The sequence below is a fragment of the Malania oleifera genome, chromosome 4 (genome assembly GCF_029873635.1).
Source record: "Malania oleifera isolate guangnan ecotype guangnan chromosome 4, ASM2987363v1, whole genome shotgun sequence".
NCBI classification, from domain to species: Eukaryota; Viridiplantae; Streptophyta; class Magnoliopsida; order Santalales; family Ximeniaceae; genus Malania; species Malania oleifera.
The window spans coordinates 84,760,596-84,778,571 of record NC_080420.1 but is presented as its reverse complement, the minus strand read 5'-3'; the positions used below and the strand labels follow the sequence as shown (position 1 = coordinate 84,778,571).

At 37.0% G+C, this 17,976-nt stretch overlaps 1 protein-coding gene across 12 annotated transcripts in view; it reads right to left on the bottom strand.

Annotated features, from left to right (window-relative positions):
* Positions 1-320: 320 nt before the first annotated feature.
* Positions 321-17,976, bottom strand: part of LOC131154260 (ADP-ribosylation factor GTPase-activating protein AGD4-like) — a 132,081-nt gene continuing 114,425 nt past the window's right edge. For 6 of the 12 annotated variants that reach the window (XM_058106918.1, XM_058106922.1, XM_058106919.1 and 3 more), the window contains 3 exons: positions 17,114-17,204; positions 13,489-13,952; positions 321-1,082 (listed from right to left, as the gene is read on the bottom strand). In XM_058106918.1, the coding sequence (XP_057962901.1) occupies positions 968-1,082; positions 13,489-13,952; positions 17,114-17,204 (670 nt within the window). In that variant the 3' untranslated portion in view covers positions 321-967. The remainder of the gene's footprint in view (positions 1,083-13,488; positions 13,953-17,113; positions 17,205-17,976) is intronic. The other 6 variants (XR_009136400.1, XR_009136403.1, XR_009136399.1 and 3 more) reach the window with 4 other exon arrangements.

The following is a 17,976-nucleotide window of genomic DNA, read 5'->3' as shown; positions in this document are numbered from 1 at the left end:
AAAAACACATTATCCCTTTAAGAAATGGAAATTTTCTAAATCTCTACACTTAATGAATTTTTACGTTTGATTTTTCATATATTTTTCCTATTTCAAGTTCCTTTTGTGGTTTTAAGATTTCTGACTCTTATTTTTTAAAAAATTTTTTGGGTAGAATTTCACAGTTTTTTAAGTCCCAACAGTTCTTTCCACTTGGCACAGCAACTCCATTCATATATAGCTCACAAAAAATGACTTATGACTTTTGATATTCTCTGTAGGTCAATAGACAATACTCTGTTGTTGCTAATGTTATAACTATATGTTTGATATGTAATGAATGAAACTAAGAGAAGTGAAATTAAATTTATAACTTGATTTCACCATGCTTTTTATTCAAAATTTTATTACATTACTTTCCCACTCCATTCTATTCCTCCAATCAAACATAAACCAAATCTCAGAACAAGTGAGTGAAAAAAAGAGCAATTCGATTTCAGTTGTTCTCCAACATCTTATCCTTTTCCTGTGAAGCTTTCATTGAACTAAGCATTTCAACCTTCCTTCCAACCAACCCCCACCCCCAAATACTTGTGTCTCGTTGAAGCAAATTCACCCCTGCAGAGCTAGCCAGATTCATAACATAAAGTAGCACTGAGCTCTTTCATCAGGCATAAACAGCAAAAAACAAATCCCTACTCTTTAAAATCTAGTTAATAAAAAATAATGATAGAAAAAAAAATTACCCTCGAAGGTCATCTACCGGCCTGTAAAATAGTAGAAATAAATTACAATTATTAAATGGATTGCTATTAGTTGAGACTTGAGAGCAACACATCATAAACCATTGAAACAGAAAAGCTAAAAAATTTCACCATTTTGACATACATGTTGACATCTAACTACGGCACTGAAAGTTTAGTAGTTTCAATAGAGGGGGGAGGAGGAGGAGGAGATCAAATGGGCAGAATTCATCTGGGAACAAGTCTCATTCACTTTCAACAAGCAAAACAAAGAGCTCCTCATCAGTTATCGCACCCATCTCCATTGCTCTTTCCAACACACTCAGCCCACCATCATCTTTAATTGACGCACGTGCACCCCTGAGCAATACACAATGTTAGGGCATAATACATATAAGAAAATATTTTATGTTAACAAAGCATGGAAACAATAACGTAGCTTCCCCATTTTTTTTTCAATCTTTCAGTTCTATGAAGGTCACATTGATTAATGCAAAGAAAATTATGTGAGCTAATACAATACCATATTAAATTGTTTCAAGCGTCCATATCATCTATTTTCGTTCAATATGTGATGCACATATAAGTACCACTTCCAATTTAAGTTTGTATTGATCATACTCTCATCCTATTGTGGTAACAAGGTTCGAAAACATTAAAGTGACAATATCCAAACCTGTGCAGTGAGTGATTTCCAAGTATAATGGCCACACACTACCAAAAACGAAAAAAGATGCTCCTGAACAAAAATGTGGAAAAAGATTGAAAGATGTTTACCAAAAAGTGGAAGTCGAGAACTATTTGAGAATTTGTTAGCTTCAAAAGGAAATTGAATCTATTAAAGAAGAGCACCAAAGCTAGGTGCATGGAGTCCTTTAAGTAGGATGCGGATCACATGGCCAGCACACCAACATATTGGCACAACGAAATCATTGACATCATGTTCTTATAATCCTAGGTCATCGTTAACAGATGCATCTTTTATGGAGTGGAGCAAATGCACTCCACATGACAGATGATAATATGACCCAAATGCCCATTCCCCACAACATTTACTGTACCATTTATTCTGTGATGATTACTCTAATGTTTCCAAGAAGACTAAGAAATTGTGTTTGCATCAAAATTAATACACGTTCAACCAACATCACATGCTCAAATGAGAAGCACCAAATCTTGCAAGCTCCTTTGCAAGTTACGCATCATACACAATTCACCATTTGGAAGCACAAAAAATTCAGAAGATATCACCACCAATCCACCATTACTGACAAGACCTTTATCCCAACAGTTTATGGGTGGCTTTGAGAATACCTTTTCTTGTTTCCCTTTTTCACACCAAACCATCCACAGACCAATGAGACCACCCTTTGAGCCAAATTAGAACTTAGATTTTCTGAATCAATGCATATAAATAACCAGGAAAATGATAGGGATATTCAAAGTGGAATTCTAGCTTCTACGCTGGATAGAATATGGGGTTGGCCCCATCCCCATGAGGGACCATGTTCGTTCGACCTATTGTTTTTGTCAAGGACACAAGAAAAGATCCCATCTTTTGAAATCCTCAGAAATTACCTAATAAAAAAAAGGAATGTTGGGATTTAATTGAGTGGCATTTGATAATCAGGAATCAACTCTAGGAATAAGAATTAGAATGGTCTGTTCCGATTCCTAAAATTTGGTTTGCAGGAATTTCATTCCAATGCCCATCCCATACATGCATTAGACACCCCTTTTAGCCTAGTTTTTGATTCCAGCCTCTTATCTAGGAATCAAATTCTGATTTTTGGTCAATCCTTGGTCCACCATATATACACATATATCTACAAAACCAAAATACCTATCTACACCTGCATACATAGATACTTACATGCACACATGCACGCAAGTACATTTATATATATGCCGTCATGCATGCATATACTTGTATGCACATACAAAGATATGAATATGTATATCCATGCATATTTATATTAATATTCATATACACATAATATCAAATATATTTCTAAGTTATAACATAAATCATAATATTTAGTAATGGCATTATGTCAGTAAATATATAATAATACTAATCTATGCAGTGAAACCATTGAAATCATGTTCTAATAAAACTATTCTTAGATCATTGTCAACAAATGCATCTTTTATCCTCCTTTATCTGGGGTGGAGCAAAAGCACACACTACATAACAAAGACGATGACATGATCCAAATGCCCATTCTCTGTGACAAAGGATTTCACTATACCATTATTGAGGTATGATTACAGATTTACTATATTATTATGTTATGTTAAATCATATATAATTTTATATAATTAATTTTTTATATTATTATTTACATTTAGAAAAACATAATAATAAAAAAATAAGGTAAGTCGCAATATTAATAATACAGTGAGAACAAGATATACTGATAACAAGAAAAATAATAAAGCATGATATGCAAAGTGTGAAGTACATGACGAAAATGGTAATAATATTAGTAATAATAGAAATTATTTATTATATAATAAAATATAATAATATTGTAATATAATTATTGATTTGTGTATAACTATTGCATATTAAATTACACAAATTTTTATGCTATGTAATGGCATAACCAACAAATTACACTAATTCCCACTCTTATGTCAGCATATACAAAACATAACATTTAGGTTGAACCTGATGTAAGAGGGGAATTTGTCATTCAGCTTCCAGTTCCGCTGTATTCTGATTCTGGTCAAACTAAATGCCACCTTGGTATTTTTAAGCTAGTCGTCAATATTAGTAATCATTTGATGAGTAAGTTAGATTTCAGTAAGCTCTGTTTTCGTATGTATACATCATAACATCCCTTGGAAAGACAACCTTAAAGAGTCTTCAAAGGCCATCTCATATCTTCCTTATTGCAACAACCGTATCCTTCTTGATATTCTTTTTCTCCTTACAAGGCCTCCACCTTCGTCAAATAATTGCTTTTCTCATTTTATTTTCTATTAGAGCTACTCCTAATCTCTCACATATTTCATCTTTCATTTACTTGCAAATCTCAACTTCCTCATTTTGGTAAGGAGAATATTTTTTGAACTACCCAACTATCAAATCCATACTATATGGTCAGTCTCTTAGAGTTTCTATTTCAACATGCTGGGTATTCCAGATTCACTTAGCACTCCAAAGTCACCTCTCCATTTTAATCAGCATGTCTTAACATTATGCACAAAATTTTAGTTAATCACTCTATCATGATGAATTATGTAACCCTGATAACAAACACAAAGTTTATAGGTAAATCCTTGCTTTCTTATCTTCTGTTGCAAAATTTATACTCCATTCAAAAGAAAAATAATAGAATCTAGCATTGACAGAGTTTATTGATCCAAGGAGCTCAATTAATGTATCCTATAAGCTGCTTATTCATTCTTCACCATAATAATCATATGTCCAGAACAATGGCTTCCCATCCAGGCTCAAATCCATTACTGTGATCTCCCAGATCAGAGGTGATCTCCCAGATCAGACAACTACTGATGCTGAATTTTGTCCAAGGAATTTTTAGATATTCTGTGTAAGCTAAGTACAGCTAAGCAATCAAGGGATGCTTTCTAGGATGGTTTCTTACAAAGAAGACCGTTAAATGATTCTCTGTTCACCAAATTCAAGTACAAAATGGACAATCAATACATACTTCCATATGTTTCAAAAGAGAGCTGTTGACTGAATGTATAAAATTAAGGTAAAGAGGAGCTTTAGAAGTTGGGTTTACACTTTACAAAGAGGGGAGCTCGTTACATGGCTAAGATAGTTTGCGCAAAATATGCATTTACAGAACCTAGAATTATATGTATAATGCTTTCCTCAAAACACGCCTTACTGCAGAAGTATTTTATCATGGAAACGAGGGGATGCACTACAATCATCCTGTGAATAATGAACTTTTCAGATTCATCACAAAGCAGAAGTTAATGGATCTGGTCCTAGAAGGTGGGGATTCTTTACTTGGTGTGGCCTCTTGGCTAGATTGGTTCCTTATTTTCCCAAACCAGGAGACATTTCCAGGGGATCTGTAGGTGTGTCCACCTCGACCAGTCTTAGCTGACAATCCAATTAGTGATGATTGTGAGGGTTGTGAGAAAATGTGGGTTAAAGAGTAGCATTTTAGGATAATAGTAAAGATCTGGTGTAGGCTTTGCACGGTGCAAGGAGTGCTAAGTTTTAGAATGTCCAGGAAGCTGCAGTTTCTCAATATTACCTCAAAAAGTGGAGTGAGAGGTGTTTGGAATAGAGGAAAATAAGATGTAGGCAGGAGGTAAGGAAGTTGGATGATAAAGATGTGGTCATTGACAGGACAGGAGAGAATTGGAGGAAATAGAAGAAAGGGGAGATGTGAGCATCAGCGACTTTGGAGGCAGAAATTTCAATGTTCTAGATCAAGGAAGTGGATGGAAAGCCATATCCTTCATTTCAGCTTTCAAAGAATTTTAATGCAGGGAAGGAGGCACGTTGACAAGCACAAATCAGATATGAGGCTTTCACAACCAAGCAGGCCACTTCACCTGGCAAACAATCAAAATGCAGGCAAGGATTAAGCTAGGGAATTGTCAATTTCTATTAGAAGCACTACCAAAAAAAATTGTAATTTTGGAGGCTTAGTCTGGATGGGTTGTATTTTAGGTCCCTAGGAGATGTGTGCAAGGAGTGGGTTGAGAGACCCTTCTCTGAGGAGGTATTTATTGTGGGTGAGATCTTTGAATGGGGATAAGGCTTCACAAACTTATGGATTTTCCTTGGATTCATGAGCCAGTATTAGGGCATGGTCAGAGAGGATGCTATGAAGGCTTTGCAGCATTTTACGAGCTTGCTCAGTTTAAGAAGGTCCTGAATGCTTCTTTTGTAGCTCTCATGCCCAAAATAAGTAGCAGATGACAATAGGGAACTTAGGCAGGGACTGTTTAAAAGATTGTAGTAAGGTTCTCCCTACAAGATTCCTTAAAGTACAAGTTTGCAATGAGCTCTCAGATTGCTTTCATGACTTGCAAGGGATAAGGCAGACCCAGGATGGTGTTTTGCTAATGAATATGTGAACTCTAGGTTCTGAAATAGGGAGCCCGGGTTCATCAAATCAGATACGACAAGAGCTATGATCCTGTGAATTGGGATTTTTTGCTTTACCAACATAGTAGGATGGGGTTTCAGGAAAAAGCCAAGGTGCTCGATTCGAAATGCATTTCTGCAATGTGATTCTCTCTTACTTACTGGCCCCAACTAACCAAAAAGACTTTTCTCCTTGTTTGGGGGCATTGGCAGGTACTTTATTTTAAGGAAAAAAGAGGAATATTATTAATCACAGAATAAGAGAAGTACAAAAAGGAGAAAGTTTGGATATTCATGGTAGAAAGCTGAGTCTGATGGGAGCAATTTTGGTCAGAAAGTATGGGGAGGGAAGAACAACAAGGTTTGTGAGACTAGAAATAATGTCCAATAGGATTCATATTTGGAAAGGAATCATGAGACAGTGGAATCAATCTTCCATATATATTAGGTTCAAAGTGAATGGTGGAAGCAGGAAGATATTCAGCACAATGGAGTGATGAGTGCCCTTGAAGAGGGTGTATGTATACCTTTTGAGCAATTGCGAGGAACAAGGATGCGACGGTGGAGGATTATATGGAGAGAAGAGAAGAAAGGATCTTGTTACAGCTTGATGTGCATTGTTGGCCCACAACATAACAACTAGTATCTACATGATGTCAGAGCTATTGTTGCCAGGAGGTCCTAGGTTTTACTTGCCTGCATTTATTGTAAAAAGAGGGCAGCTCACTGCACAAAGCTCCTGTGGATGTGGAGTTTGGGGAAGAGGCGGACCACAATGGGTCTATAGTGCACAGCCTTACCTCGCATTTTTGCTAGAGGCTGTTTCCATGCCTTGAACACGTGACCTCAAGGTCACATGGTGACAACTGTAAGTTTGTTAAAAAAATTATTATGTTCCCACTAGGGGGTGTTATACATTGTTTGTTTCTATATCCACGTGCAACCAGGCTGCATGAGTAGGGGGAGTGCTATGACTTGATATACATTGTTGGCTTACAGCCTAACAACCTAAGCTTTTAGGTAAAGTGGTCATCTAACTGATCAATTGGAACCTCAGATGAGCACCACAAAATTGGGTGGTGAAGTAAAAATAAAATTTGGAGGATCAGTGCAAGGGTGATACAGAGGGCAGTAGTCGGGAAAAATTGTGTAGGGACAGAGCAACAAAAAGAAGGATGCAGAGAAGGGTTTGTACATTCAACTTTCTATTTGGTACACAGCTCATATACATAGGTGGCACCCGGTTGGCATCTCCAATATAAATATACTCTTGCAGATTAAAAAGGATTATTCTTTTCATGGTTGCGGGTCAGGGAAGTGGGCAATAGAAAAAATCAAAAGCATTCTAGTAGGAAGGCCGACCACTACATAAGCCACCATCAGTCCAAGAGGGAAGCAAGATACCTTTCTTTGATCCACTTTCCTGGTCAGGGAAGAACTACAACAGGGATGAAACGAAAAGTGTTTTCTTATGATTACGCCCAACAGCCCACTTGAGCAATTTTCCAACAATCCAATCCATTCAGGGCTTTGGGGAACCCAAAAAATGAAGTCGGTCGAACAGTTGGCAAAGTTACCTCTTCCTCTTCTGGCTTTAAGAACAGGTGCGAATGGCTGCCAATGCCAAACCAAGTATGTTTTATTTTAGATTCAACTTTCTATTTAGTACACTGTTCATATACATAGGTGTCACCTAGTTGGCATCCCCAATATAAATATATTCTTGCAGATTAAAAAAGGAATCTTTTTTATTCGTGGGTGGAGGCAGGGGGGGGGGGTGTGGTTGGGAAACAGAACAAATCAAAACTATGTTTTAGTTTAGATTTTTTTTTGGACAGCCAAAGAAGAATTTTCATTAAAAGACCAGGAATATAAAAAGATGAGAATAAGACATCTTCTTAGAAGACTCTGGAGGCAACCAGATAGGATATACAAATAAAACAGAACAAAAAAGGAAAAGAAACAAATAAAACACACACAACACAGAAAATCAAGCCAACAAATAATTCCAATCACGTTGAATATTTTAGAAGCTCAGTCCTTTAAAGTACCATAGCCAGCACACCAAAACAATGCCAAGTAATGAATCTTCTCTTCCAAACTAGCAAAAAATTCAGCTTCTTCCCCAAAACAATATGCACATTATGTTCCAACTATATACCCCACAGGACTGCAAAATAAGTGCATTTCCATAGTTGTGGCCTGTCCTTTCTCATTCCAAAACCAACAGAAGTAACTGCCAAAAGATCCTCCACCATCTCTGGACAAACCCAACTCTCTTCCATTAAACCAAACATCTTATTCCACTCTTTTCAAGAAAAAATCACAATGCGGAAATAAATGGGATGCTGTTTCTGAGCTGTTATGGCAAAGAACGCAAACATCTAGACAAAGAGCCTATTTGGTCTTTGGCTTTGGAACAAGTGCAAAAGGAAAAGAAGTGGACAAAACAATATTTCCCCAACCAAAGGTCTTTCCAAAGATAGATATGAAAACCCTTCCCAACCCATACCTAGTATAGGGAATGAAGGAGGGGATAAATATGAGAGAAAGATCTCTACAGGCTTTCCGAAGAACATCTAGATCCTAAATTGTCATCCACCCGTTCTCATTTAGCCAAAACCTACTGTTAATGACTCTGCAAAAGGGAAGAATCCTCTAGGAGAAACCACCAAAGCCATTCAGCTAGGACAACAGTGTTTTTAGACACCAAATTCCAAGACCAACCCACCCTCCAATTTTCACCTACCCACAAGGGCCACAACATCCTAGCTCCCCAAATGGTCCCTATAATCCATAAAGTATCTCATAATTTTCTCAACCTGATTAGCAATCCCCAACGAAGTCTTTAAAATAGATAGATAACACAAGAAGATAGCAAGTCATGCTTGAATAAGAGTAATTCTGCACCCAAAGAGAAAAAAGAGCCCTCTCCAACCAAATCCCAAAAGTTCACTATCCTAGGGTTTCTTTTTGTTAGATTACCACTTTACTTGAAAGCTTAAGCTATTAGGTTGTGGACCAACAATGTATATTGAGGTTTAACATTGCCCCACATGTGTGACCCGAAAGCATGTGGAGAGATAAACAATCGAGAAGTAACACCCATTATAGGGAATATAATAATATTTTAAAACACCACATAATAAATGTGGGCAACAAGACTAGAACATAGGACCTCTTGGTAAACAGCTTCGGTGCAATGTTAGATTACCACTTCACCTAAAAGCTTAAGCTGTTAGGTTGTAGGCCAACAATGTATATTAGCTTTAACACCCTCCAATGGGACTCTTAGGTAGGACAAGGACTGTGGTCATCCAAATAGAAAATGGTGTTATCAGCAAATTGAAGATGAGAAACCACCAACTCCTCCCTCCCCACTTCTAGACCTTTCACCAAACCCCTATCCACCGCTTATCAATCAACCAACCTACTCAAAACACCAACCACAAAAAAAAACAAAAAAGGGAGAGCGAAAGGGAGAGCGGGTCATTTTTATGATTCCCCACAAGGCACTAAACCAAGAATTAGGTTTGCCATTTATTATAACTAAAAAGAAAATGTTAGATATGCAACCCCTCTTCCAAGTTCCAACAACATTGTCTCTCTCTCTCTCCAAACCCCTTCCTCACAAAAATCTTATCTAAGAAATTCCAACAAACTCTTTCGTAGGCTTTTCAAAATGCAATTTCAAAATGAACCCCTTCTTTCTCCTCTAAATATTCACTACTAGTCTACTACCCCATCAGCAATCAAAATGTCATCCACTATCTCTCTACCCCTACAAATGCATTTGAGCCTTAAAAATTGTCTTATCAAGCACCATACTCAACCTATTCACCATTAATCTAATGATAATCCTATACACATTAAAAACTAGACTAATAGGCCAATAATCTACAATCTTGATTGATCCCCTCTTCTTTGGCACCAAGCAATGAAAGTGGAATTATACTCTTAATCACTTCACAACAATCTTGAGAAAAGGTTAGGTTAAAGCCATTAGGCCCTTGAGCATTATCCCTCTCCTCCCAAACACTGTGCTCCTCACTTCTTCTTCAAAAAGTCTCTCCAACCCAAGATACTTGATATTCAAAAATAAGATCCCACTCTAACCCCTCAATCATTGGTCTACAAGCATTCTCCTCAGTATACAAGTCAAAGTAGAAAAAAAGTGATGTTTGAGGCAAACTAGGAAGGATTTGAAATAATCTACCCATATCCAATTCCTAATCAAATTCTTTCTTTTTTTCCCATTAGCTAGCCTATGGAAAAATCTAGAGCTGCAATTGCCATCTTTAACCCATTTAAACTCAGTTTATTGTTTCCAATTTCATACTTCCTTGAAAATAAAATCTTCCAATTCATTTTTTCAATAAGACCCTTTCACGTCCTCACTTTTCGGAAGACTAGAATCTTCTTCTTTTCTATCAAATAGTCAAACTCACCTAAAATACCGGCCTTCATAATCCTTATATTTCCAAACACCTCCTAATCCACTCTTCAATTGCTTAAGCCTACTTGTAAACCTAAACCCTTCCCACCCCCTCTCTGCGCCCTCTCTCAAGAATTCCTAATCGAAGGCCAAAAGTAATCATGATCCAATAACATTTGCAAACCTAAAAGAAGTAGGACCCAAGAAACCTTTCTAGATTCTAGCAAAATAGGAAAATGATAGGTCTAGGAGGAATAGTTTGTGAGAGGTTGGGAAACTCATCCTCCCACCCACTACAAAAAAAAAACCTATCAAGCCTACTACCGATCACCCTAGCTCTTCCTACACAACAAGAAATGAATGAGCATTATCCAAGTGAAGATATCTCAATCCATTTCCTAAAAAGTGTGTCAAAATGCTTAACAAGTGTGTAAAATTACTACATTGTCAATGTAACCCCCCTCCCTGCGTGGAAACCTAACATCATTAAAATCACCATCCATGATCCATCTAGCGAAGCAAAAACCAAAAACAAAGTAAAACTCATCCCAAAAGTGAACTCCTAAGAGTTGGTCTAGAAGGCCCAATGCTGACTCCCTCTCACTTATACAAAGATAGAAAGAAAATAAAAAGCTTACTAGACTATCCACTCTAGAAATGGAATGAGTATTCCCCTACCCTCAAAAGGGTTAGGAAAGCCAATTCTTGCCATGCTTGTCCCAAATGTTCTTGACAAGCCCTCCATCCACCATCTCAAGCTTGGTTTCCTAGATGAGCACAATATCAAGGGATTGTCTATTCAAAACCTCCCTAATAAGATTGTTCTTCCCAAAATTCCCTAAGCCTCTCAAGTTCCAACTAATAATCTTCATAATTTAACTCGTATACCTCCCTTTCCAACATCCTTACCACCCCCGTAATTAATAGATGAAACTAAATGTTTTTAGTTCTATCTAATCCTTCTTTGGCGAAAAACATCAGAAGAAATGGACTCCGTATGAAAGAGAAGAATTCCTTTCTTGGACAAAAAAGTTCTCGTATCCTCCAATGGAACATTGTCTCTTCAGCATTTTCCATCCCAATAGAAGAAGATATACCGAACATGTTTATTGGATTATGAATAGGGTAAGGACAGGGGTAAAGACCCCTTAATCAGTTTTCTTGATTGGGGAGCATTGTGTTGAGTATAATCTTCACCCACTTGCGCAGTTTTAGAGATCAAGTTAGGACAATATTTCCCAAGAACTTGTATTTCCTTTAATAAAGTGTCATTCCACATCCTTAGATCCTTAACTTCAGTTTTGAACCACCCCTAGTAACAACGACATGCAATCCTCCCTTTCAAGATCAAAATCAACTCTTAACTAATTAACCAATAAACCCTTCTTAGAATAACATAAACTGCTCATATCATCTTCCAGGTCAAGATATGAAACCTGCTCTAATTTATCCTCTTCCATACGACTCTGCTCCCCTTTAAGATCAGAAAATAGAGGAGAAAAACTGTTAAGACAGGAATAGGATTTTTCTCTAAGCTGATAGAAGGTCCTTCTCTAATGGAAGAGCTTCTAATGAAAGAGCATTCTTCCTTCTACTCTAGAGGTTTTGAGAGCTGAAATATGAGCCCACCTCCCCTCCTACCATCTTTCAAGATTTGGACAGGAGATCCATCCATAAACAACCCCCCCAACACCCTCTCACACTGAAAAGTCCCAACTCTTCTTGTTTAGAAAGGCCAAGACTTTTTTAGAGGAAATCATTTTCAAACCCACCTTATTCTCACATGGGCTCAGAATTACCTCTTGAATGGGACTAGGCTCCTTTTCTTTCACAACCTATTTAAGAACAAGCTTGCCTGGCCCATTTTGGAGAGGCCCACAACTAGATGGCCCACCATTGACAAAGCCTTGAAGCACATATGATGGTTTAAATTTCGAATTAAGATTCCCATTGCCACTTGGACTCAAGATCAGCACATGGATAAGCAAAGATCCCTTACCTTATCCCTGCAATTGCAGACATCAATCCTCCCTATGATACACTGCCAATTGCCGAAGCTTCTCTAACAGTCTTCACAAAAAAACACCCTTCTAAAGCCTCTGAATAATGATTGCCTTATCCCTCGCACCTATGAACTATGGTTGTTCACGGATCCACAATCTGCCTTGTGTGAGTTAGGATTCTCAATATGAACACCCAGTTCGTGCCCAATTGATAACTCCATCATAGCTGCGAGAAAGAATTGCCATCTTGTATTCTGGTCACCCTCGGGGATTTGCAAATCCTGTCTTATCCCTCCTCTGAAGACCTTCTCTACACACAAAAATCTGCCCCTCCCATTCAACAACAATTTCAAGCCAACGCTGCCCCCCCTTACTCTAAGAAACAGACCCCCCCAACCCACCACCTCGAGGCCTCAACTCCCATCATAAAGCACCCCCTACAGTCTCAAAATCCACAAGAATTTATCCTCCTTCAACAAAATGAAGGATACAAACCTCCTTGCAAATTCCAAAAGGAGAAACACAGATGAATCGAGACAATCCACATTAAAGAACAACCTTGACAGTGAAGTGAATACCCATTATACTCCCACAAAACCAACCACAAGAAAAGGTTTTCATTACAAAAATACTGGTAAAATAAATTGGTTTAGGACAGAAATTACAACCATGGCCACAAGGAAGGAGGCAGGATTCAGGATTGTTATATACTTATATATCAAGGTTTTGATGCTCAATAGAATCCGTGTCAACGGTTCAACAGCACTAGTAAACTAATTAAAGTCCTCCATGGTACACATGCAGGCGCATTAACGTTGTGCCTGATGCTCAAACTCGATCATCCACCAGGCATAAAATTTATGAGCACGCCTTAGGTGAGTAGGTGGAACATGCAAGTAACCGTGTCACACTACTGGAATGCCATTCTTTAGTTTTCATATAAAGATAATTCAGTCTATCGAAGTGCTAAGTGAAAATCGTGTCCAAAAATAACAATAGTATTAATAATTGCAAGCAAATGGATTTTGAAAAGGAAAAAGGAATCATATGCCAACAAAATTATCTATTTACAGAATCAATGCCATTTAGACCAGGAATATTGTTGTTTGAGCAGTTGATTCAATAAATATATATATATATATATTTAAATAAAAATGTGAGCCAGCCCAATCTAACCACCACAAAAGGACAAGTTTAAAGCTTCATGTGATGTTCTACTTCATTGATAATAAATATTATTACCTTCTAAGAAGAAATTTTGCCAATTGGTTGTCCCCCCCTTTGGAGATACAATGGTGAAGCGGAGTTCTTCCATGAAAGTCACGCATATTTATATTAGCACCAAATTGCAGTAGGAGCTCAAGCATCACCGGATCACCATGATGACACGCCAGATGCAGTAATGAACAACCCTGTAGGCAACTTTTTGGGTCATTAGAATCCTTAATTCTCTGACAGGTTGCTGGATCATGCTGCTTTCTTTCTGCACTATGGCAGCCAGATTGTGAGTCACTTGCCTCAACATGGTGATACATATTGACCCCAACTGCCTCGTCATAGGCGATGTTGATTGTATTCATGCCCAATGTTACAATAAGGCGATACACTTCTCGCAAGTTATTAGCTTCAACTACCTCCCAGATTCTAGAGTGAGAAGGAATTTCAGATATGGTACCTGGCTTTCTGACAAGCAGTTTCTCTACGTACTGCATTATGACAGACAAAGCTACAGTCAAATTCAAAGTTCACAGCAGCAGATTCTTGACAAAAGACAGCATGATAATTGCATAATATGACCACAGAAACTAACAGGAGAATGTGCTCAAAATATATTTTTGGCATCTGACTACTTCCAAGTTCTTATTTGTTCTCTAAATTAAATGAGACTCGAATTCACATTCTAGAGAGACTGATATCAATTCATTTAATATTTTATTTAACTCAAAAGAATTCTTATTAAATTAATATAAGTTTGGACCCCAAGTAAGAGAAATCTTCATATACCCTTCAGGCTTCATGTCCACCCCAGGCTCAGCTCAATTGAAAAGGGTGAAATATATAGAAAAACCTAGCTGGATGGTTGATAACTAAGATTAGAGACTTTGTTGTGATCAAGGTCTTAAATTTTGATTTCGACTAATATTTTGAAGCTCAAAAAGTACAGAAATTTCGAATGGAAACTTCGATTTCGATTTCAAAAACAATTGAAATTAATAACAAAGCATCTATTCTTTAATGAAACTTCAGAAATGGTTAATAGACATAACCATGTAAGTTTTAGGATTAATATATTATAAATTAAATACATCTACTTTGTGCATGAGGTGCAACAATTGTAATATAATATGTGTATTAAACATATTTGGTTAATATAAATGAATTCATAAATCAATTAAATATTATTTATCATACAAACAAAGATAATTTAGACATGAATGGTTGAAGTTTAATTTTTCATATTTCAAAAGCCCTTGTAATAATCTTTTGTATCCATACAAAACATAAGATAAATTAAGTGAGAAATTTCACCTTGTCCAAATATCACATTTGAATTCCAAGGAAATTTCATTCCATATTTAAAATTTCGACAAGTTTCACTAATATTTCCAGATTTTGAGTTGAAATTTCAGAAGAAATATTGTAAGACAGAAATCGACTGTCATTTTGATTTTGAGGGTGATGGAAAGCAGAAATTTTGATGGAAGTTTCGACAATTTCGTGGAAATTTAAGACCATGGTGGTGATTATGTTCATGTGTCCAGAACCTTTTGTGCTGACTTGGAGGGGTTACTTCTTGTTTCCTAAATAATTCCATGAATTGGAAGAGGCAGTGCTATAAAGAGTAGTTATTATTTATTGGCCACTAACCAGTTGATTAGTTTTAAAGCTCAAGATCTTATGTAGTTTATAAAGTCAATAGAGAAATTTTGGAAGTTTAGTTAGTACTTCTTTTTAGCAGGGATGACATGGATGCGTTGTTATAAAAAAAAGTTTCTTCTATAATGAAACAACTCTTCTTTTTCTACCAAAAAAAAAGATTCTAGTGATAGAAAGGGAATTTATTGGATTCAAGTACAATAATTTATTAGCCAGCATTTATGAAATGTCCAATTCTGTGGTTGCTATGACTGCTTAAATGATGTGTCTGTGTAGACAAAAATTTGCACTCCTGTTCAATAGCTAAATCATTGAATCAGGGAAGAGGGTTGCATAATTGCATTAAAAAGTTTCCTAGGGAATCTTCACTTACATCAATAAGAAATTTTATCTAAACAAGACGGGCAGGAAGTCTTTCGGTCTAAACCTTAAGGAGGTGGTGTGCCTATCTTTGATCCTATTTTTTGGAGTTAAAAATGACTCTCAAGGTTCTTCAATAGCTCAAAGACTGTTAGGCAAGGGGGCTTGCTTCCCTATTTTATTTTCTGCATTCTGGCAAGCCAGTCAAAAGGTTTAATTACTTCCAATCTACAATCTATAGGAAAGTGCATGATTAATTGAAATATCATATATGCATTGTATGTGTAGGAGACATAGCCGATTATGGAGTAGGTTAAAATAGGTGACTGACAGGTTGGTCTCTGATAAAATTCTCTCCAGATCAAGACCATCTTTTCTTCTACTTTTTGCCCTACCACATAATACTTAGATCATCAAGTTAAATATCTTTAGTTTACACCTTGTATCAGAGCAAGCTTAGATCATGCACAAGTCTCCATTTTGTTCACTGTTTGCAATTTACTGTGCAAATGCACTGTCCATCACCGCCGTTCACTTTACAGTTCTTCGCTACTATTCTCATCACTCTTCATTGCATCTTATCCCTTCTCTTCACTCTCTTCCCTAATTCATTCTTTAAGCAAAAGTCTTTTGGCAGTTGGACAGTTGTTAAGGGCTTTCTCCTTCCATATCAATTTCAACGTGTACATCTCTTGGCGGGTGCAGCCTGTTTGTGGATTGCATGTAATATGAAACAGTTTAATTTGCTGTTATGCATGTGTGCTTGTGGGGGATTCCTTTTTTTTTTTTGTTTGGGGGGGGGGGGGGGGGGGGGGGGGGGGGAGTGGTTAAAATTGTGCACGATTCTTTAAGCTTTCAGCTGTACTATAGGGTACTTGGATCACTGTCTGTCGTCAATCAGTCCCGGAGCTGTTGTTTGTGCTTTGTTCTGATTTTTTACTAGTTGTCTGGTGCTTGCACTACTGAGTATAGTCAATCCAAGTGCTGGAGTATCAGCTTGCAGTAATCCAGCTGATTATGATGTACCAGTACTTGCTGCGGCTGGCTGGTAAAGCCCGTTTTTACTTATGCTTCCTTCCAATGTGCTGTAGTTCTTGGTTGATAGTTCACAGTTCATAGCTGATTTGTAATATCAATTAGGGGATTAGAAGTTTTATCCAAACATGGTGGATCTCGGTAGAAGTTTTATGTGCAATGCCTCCACCTATTGATCATCTTTAGTGCTCTTCTTATGGGTTCTACAGGTCAAGTCTTTGCTACTAACTTGAATGTCCAGAATACAACACGTAGTTTGCCAAGGAGAAGCGTGAAAAAGTGGTCATTATGGCAAAGAAGCTAGTCATTGTGTGTTTATATTTGCACTCAGTGTGGGAAGCAAACCACATTATTTGACAGAATATTTTTGATAGATTTAAACAGAGATCGGCAGTGGTGCAATGCAGACCAATAGAATGGGAAAACACCAAAATGTCCTTGCAACACGGAAGATGTTATTGGACTCTGTTCACAATAAAATTCTCATATGGAAATTCTAGAGAGAATCTGTCATAATTGTGACAATAATACAGACAGATCATTCATTAATGCATGCACCTTTTATACACAAATAGTGAAGATACTATTTAAATACCTTGGCCTGAATATATTTCTCCTTCAAATAAATGGCATCTTTAGGGGATGGTTTTCTAACTGGCAGTAATGAAGCATTTGACGCATCCATTCTACATAAGAATATAGAATTCAAACAGAATCATTGAACAAGCCAATCATACAAGTACCAACTTTAAAAGAACAAAAGGCATGTGCAGCACTTCTCAATAACCAGATCAAAAGGTAAAGCAAATTAAAAACAGATATCATCTGATTTCATTCATTCCACTAAAATAAATGTTGTAAAGTTAGAGATGAAGGTGAGAAGAAGAGAAGAAAAGATGAAGGAAAGAGAAAAGAGGAGGCAGTTTCCCGGAGTTATGTTCAGCTCCAGGTCTGCCCCTTTATTTATTAATAATTAAAAAGCATGAAAGAAAAAAGTACCGCGACTCACACAACATGATTTAGTAAAACAACCTGTCCCTCCTAACACTCCCCCTCAAGTTGGAGATGTATAAATATCACCTAGCACCAACTTGTTAAGGTAAAGCAAATTGAAAATATATATCATCTGATTTCATTCATTCGACTAAAATAAACTTTGTAAAGTTAGAGACGGAGGTGAGAAGAAGAAAAGAAGGCAAGAGAAAGGACGAGGCAGTTTCCTGGAGTTACGTTCAGCTCCAAGTCTGCCCTTTTATTCATTAATGATAAGAAAACATGAAAGACAATGTTGGCCTAACAAGGTTTAATCTCGTTTTGATAATATCAGATCAAGGTTACTTAACATGTCTATGTAAGTATGAGTTTTAGGACTTAAGTGTTGTTGTGAGCATACTTGAAGAGATTAATGGATTTGAACACTTAAAGTCATGACACATGAAGGACATACAGCTTTGTGAG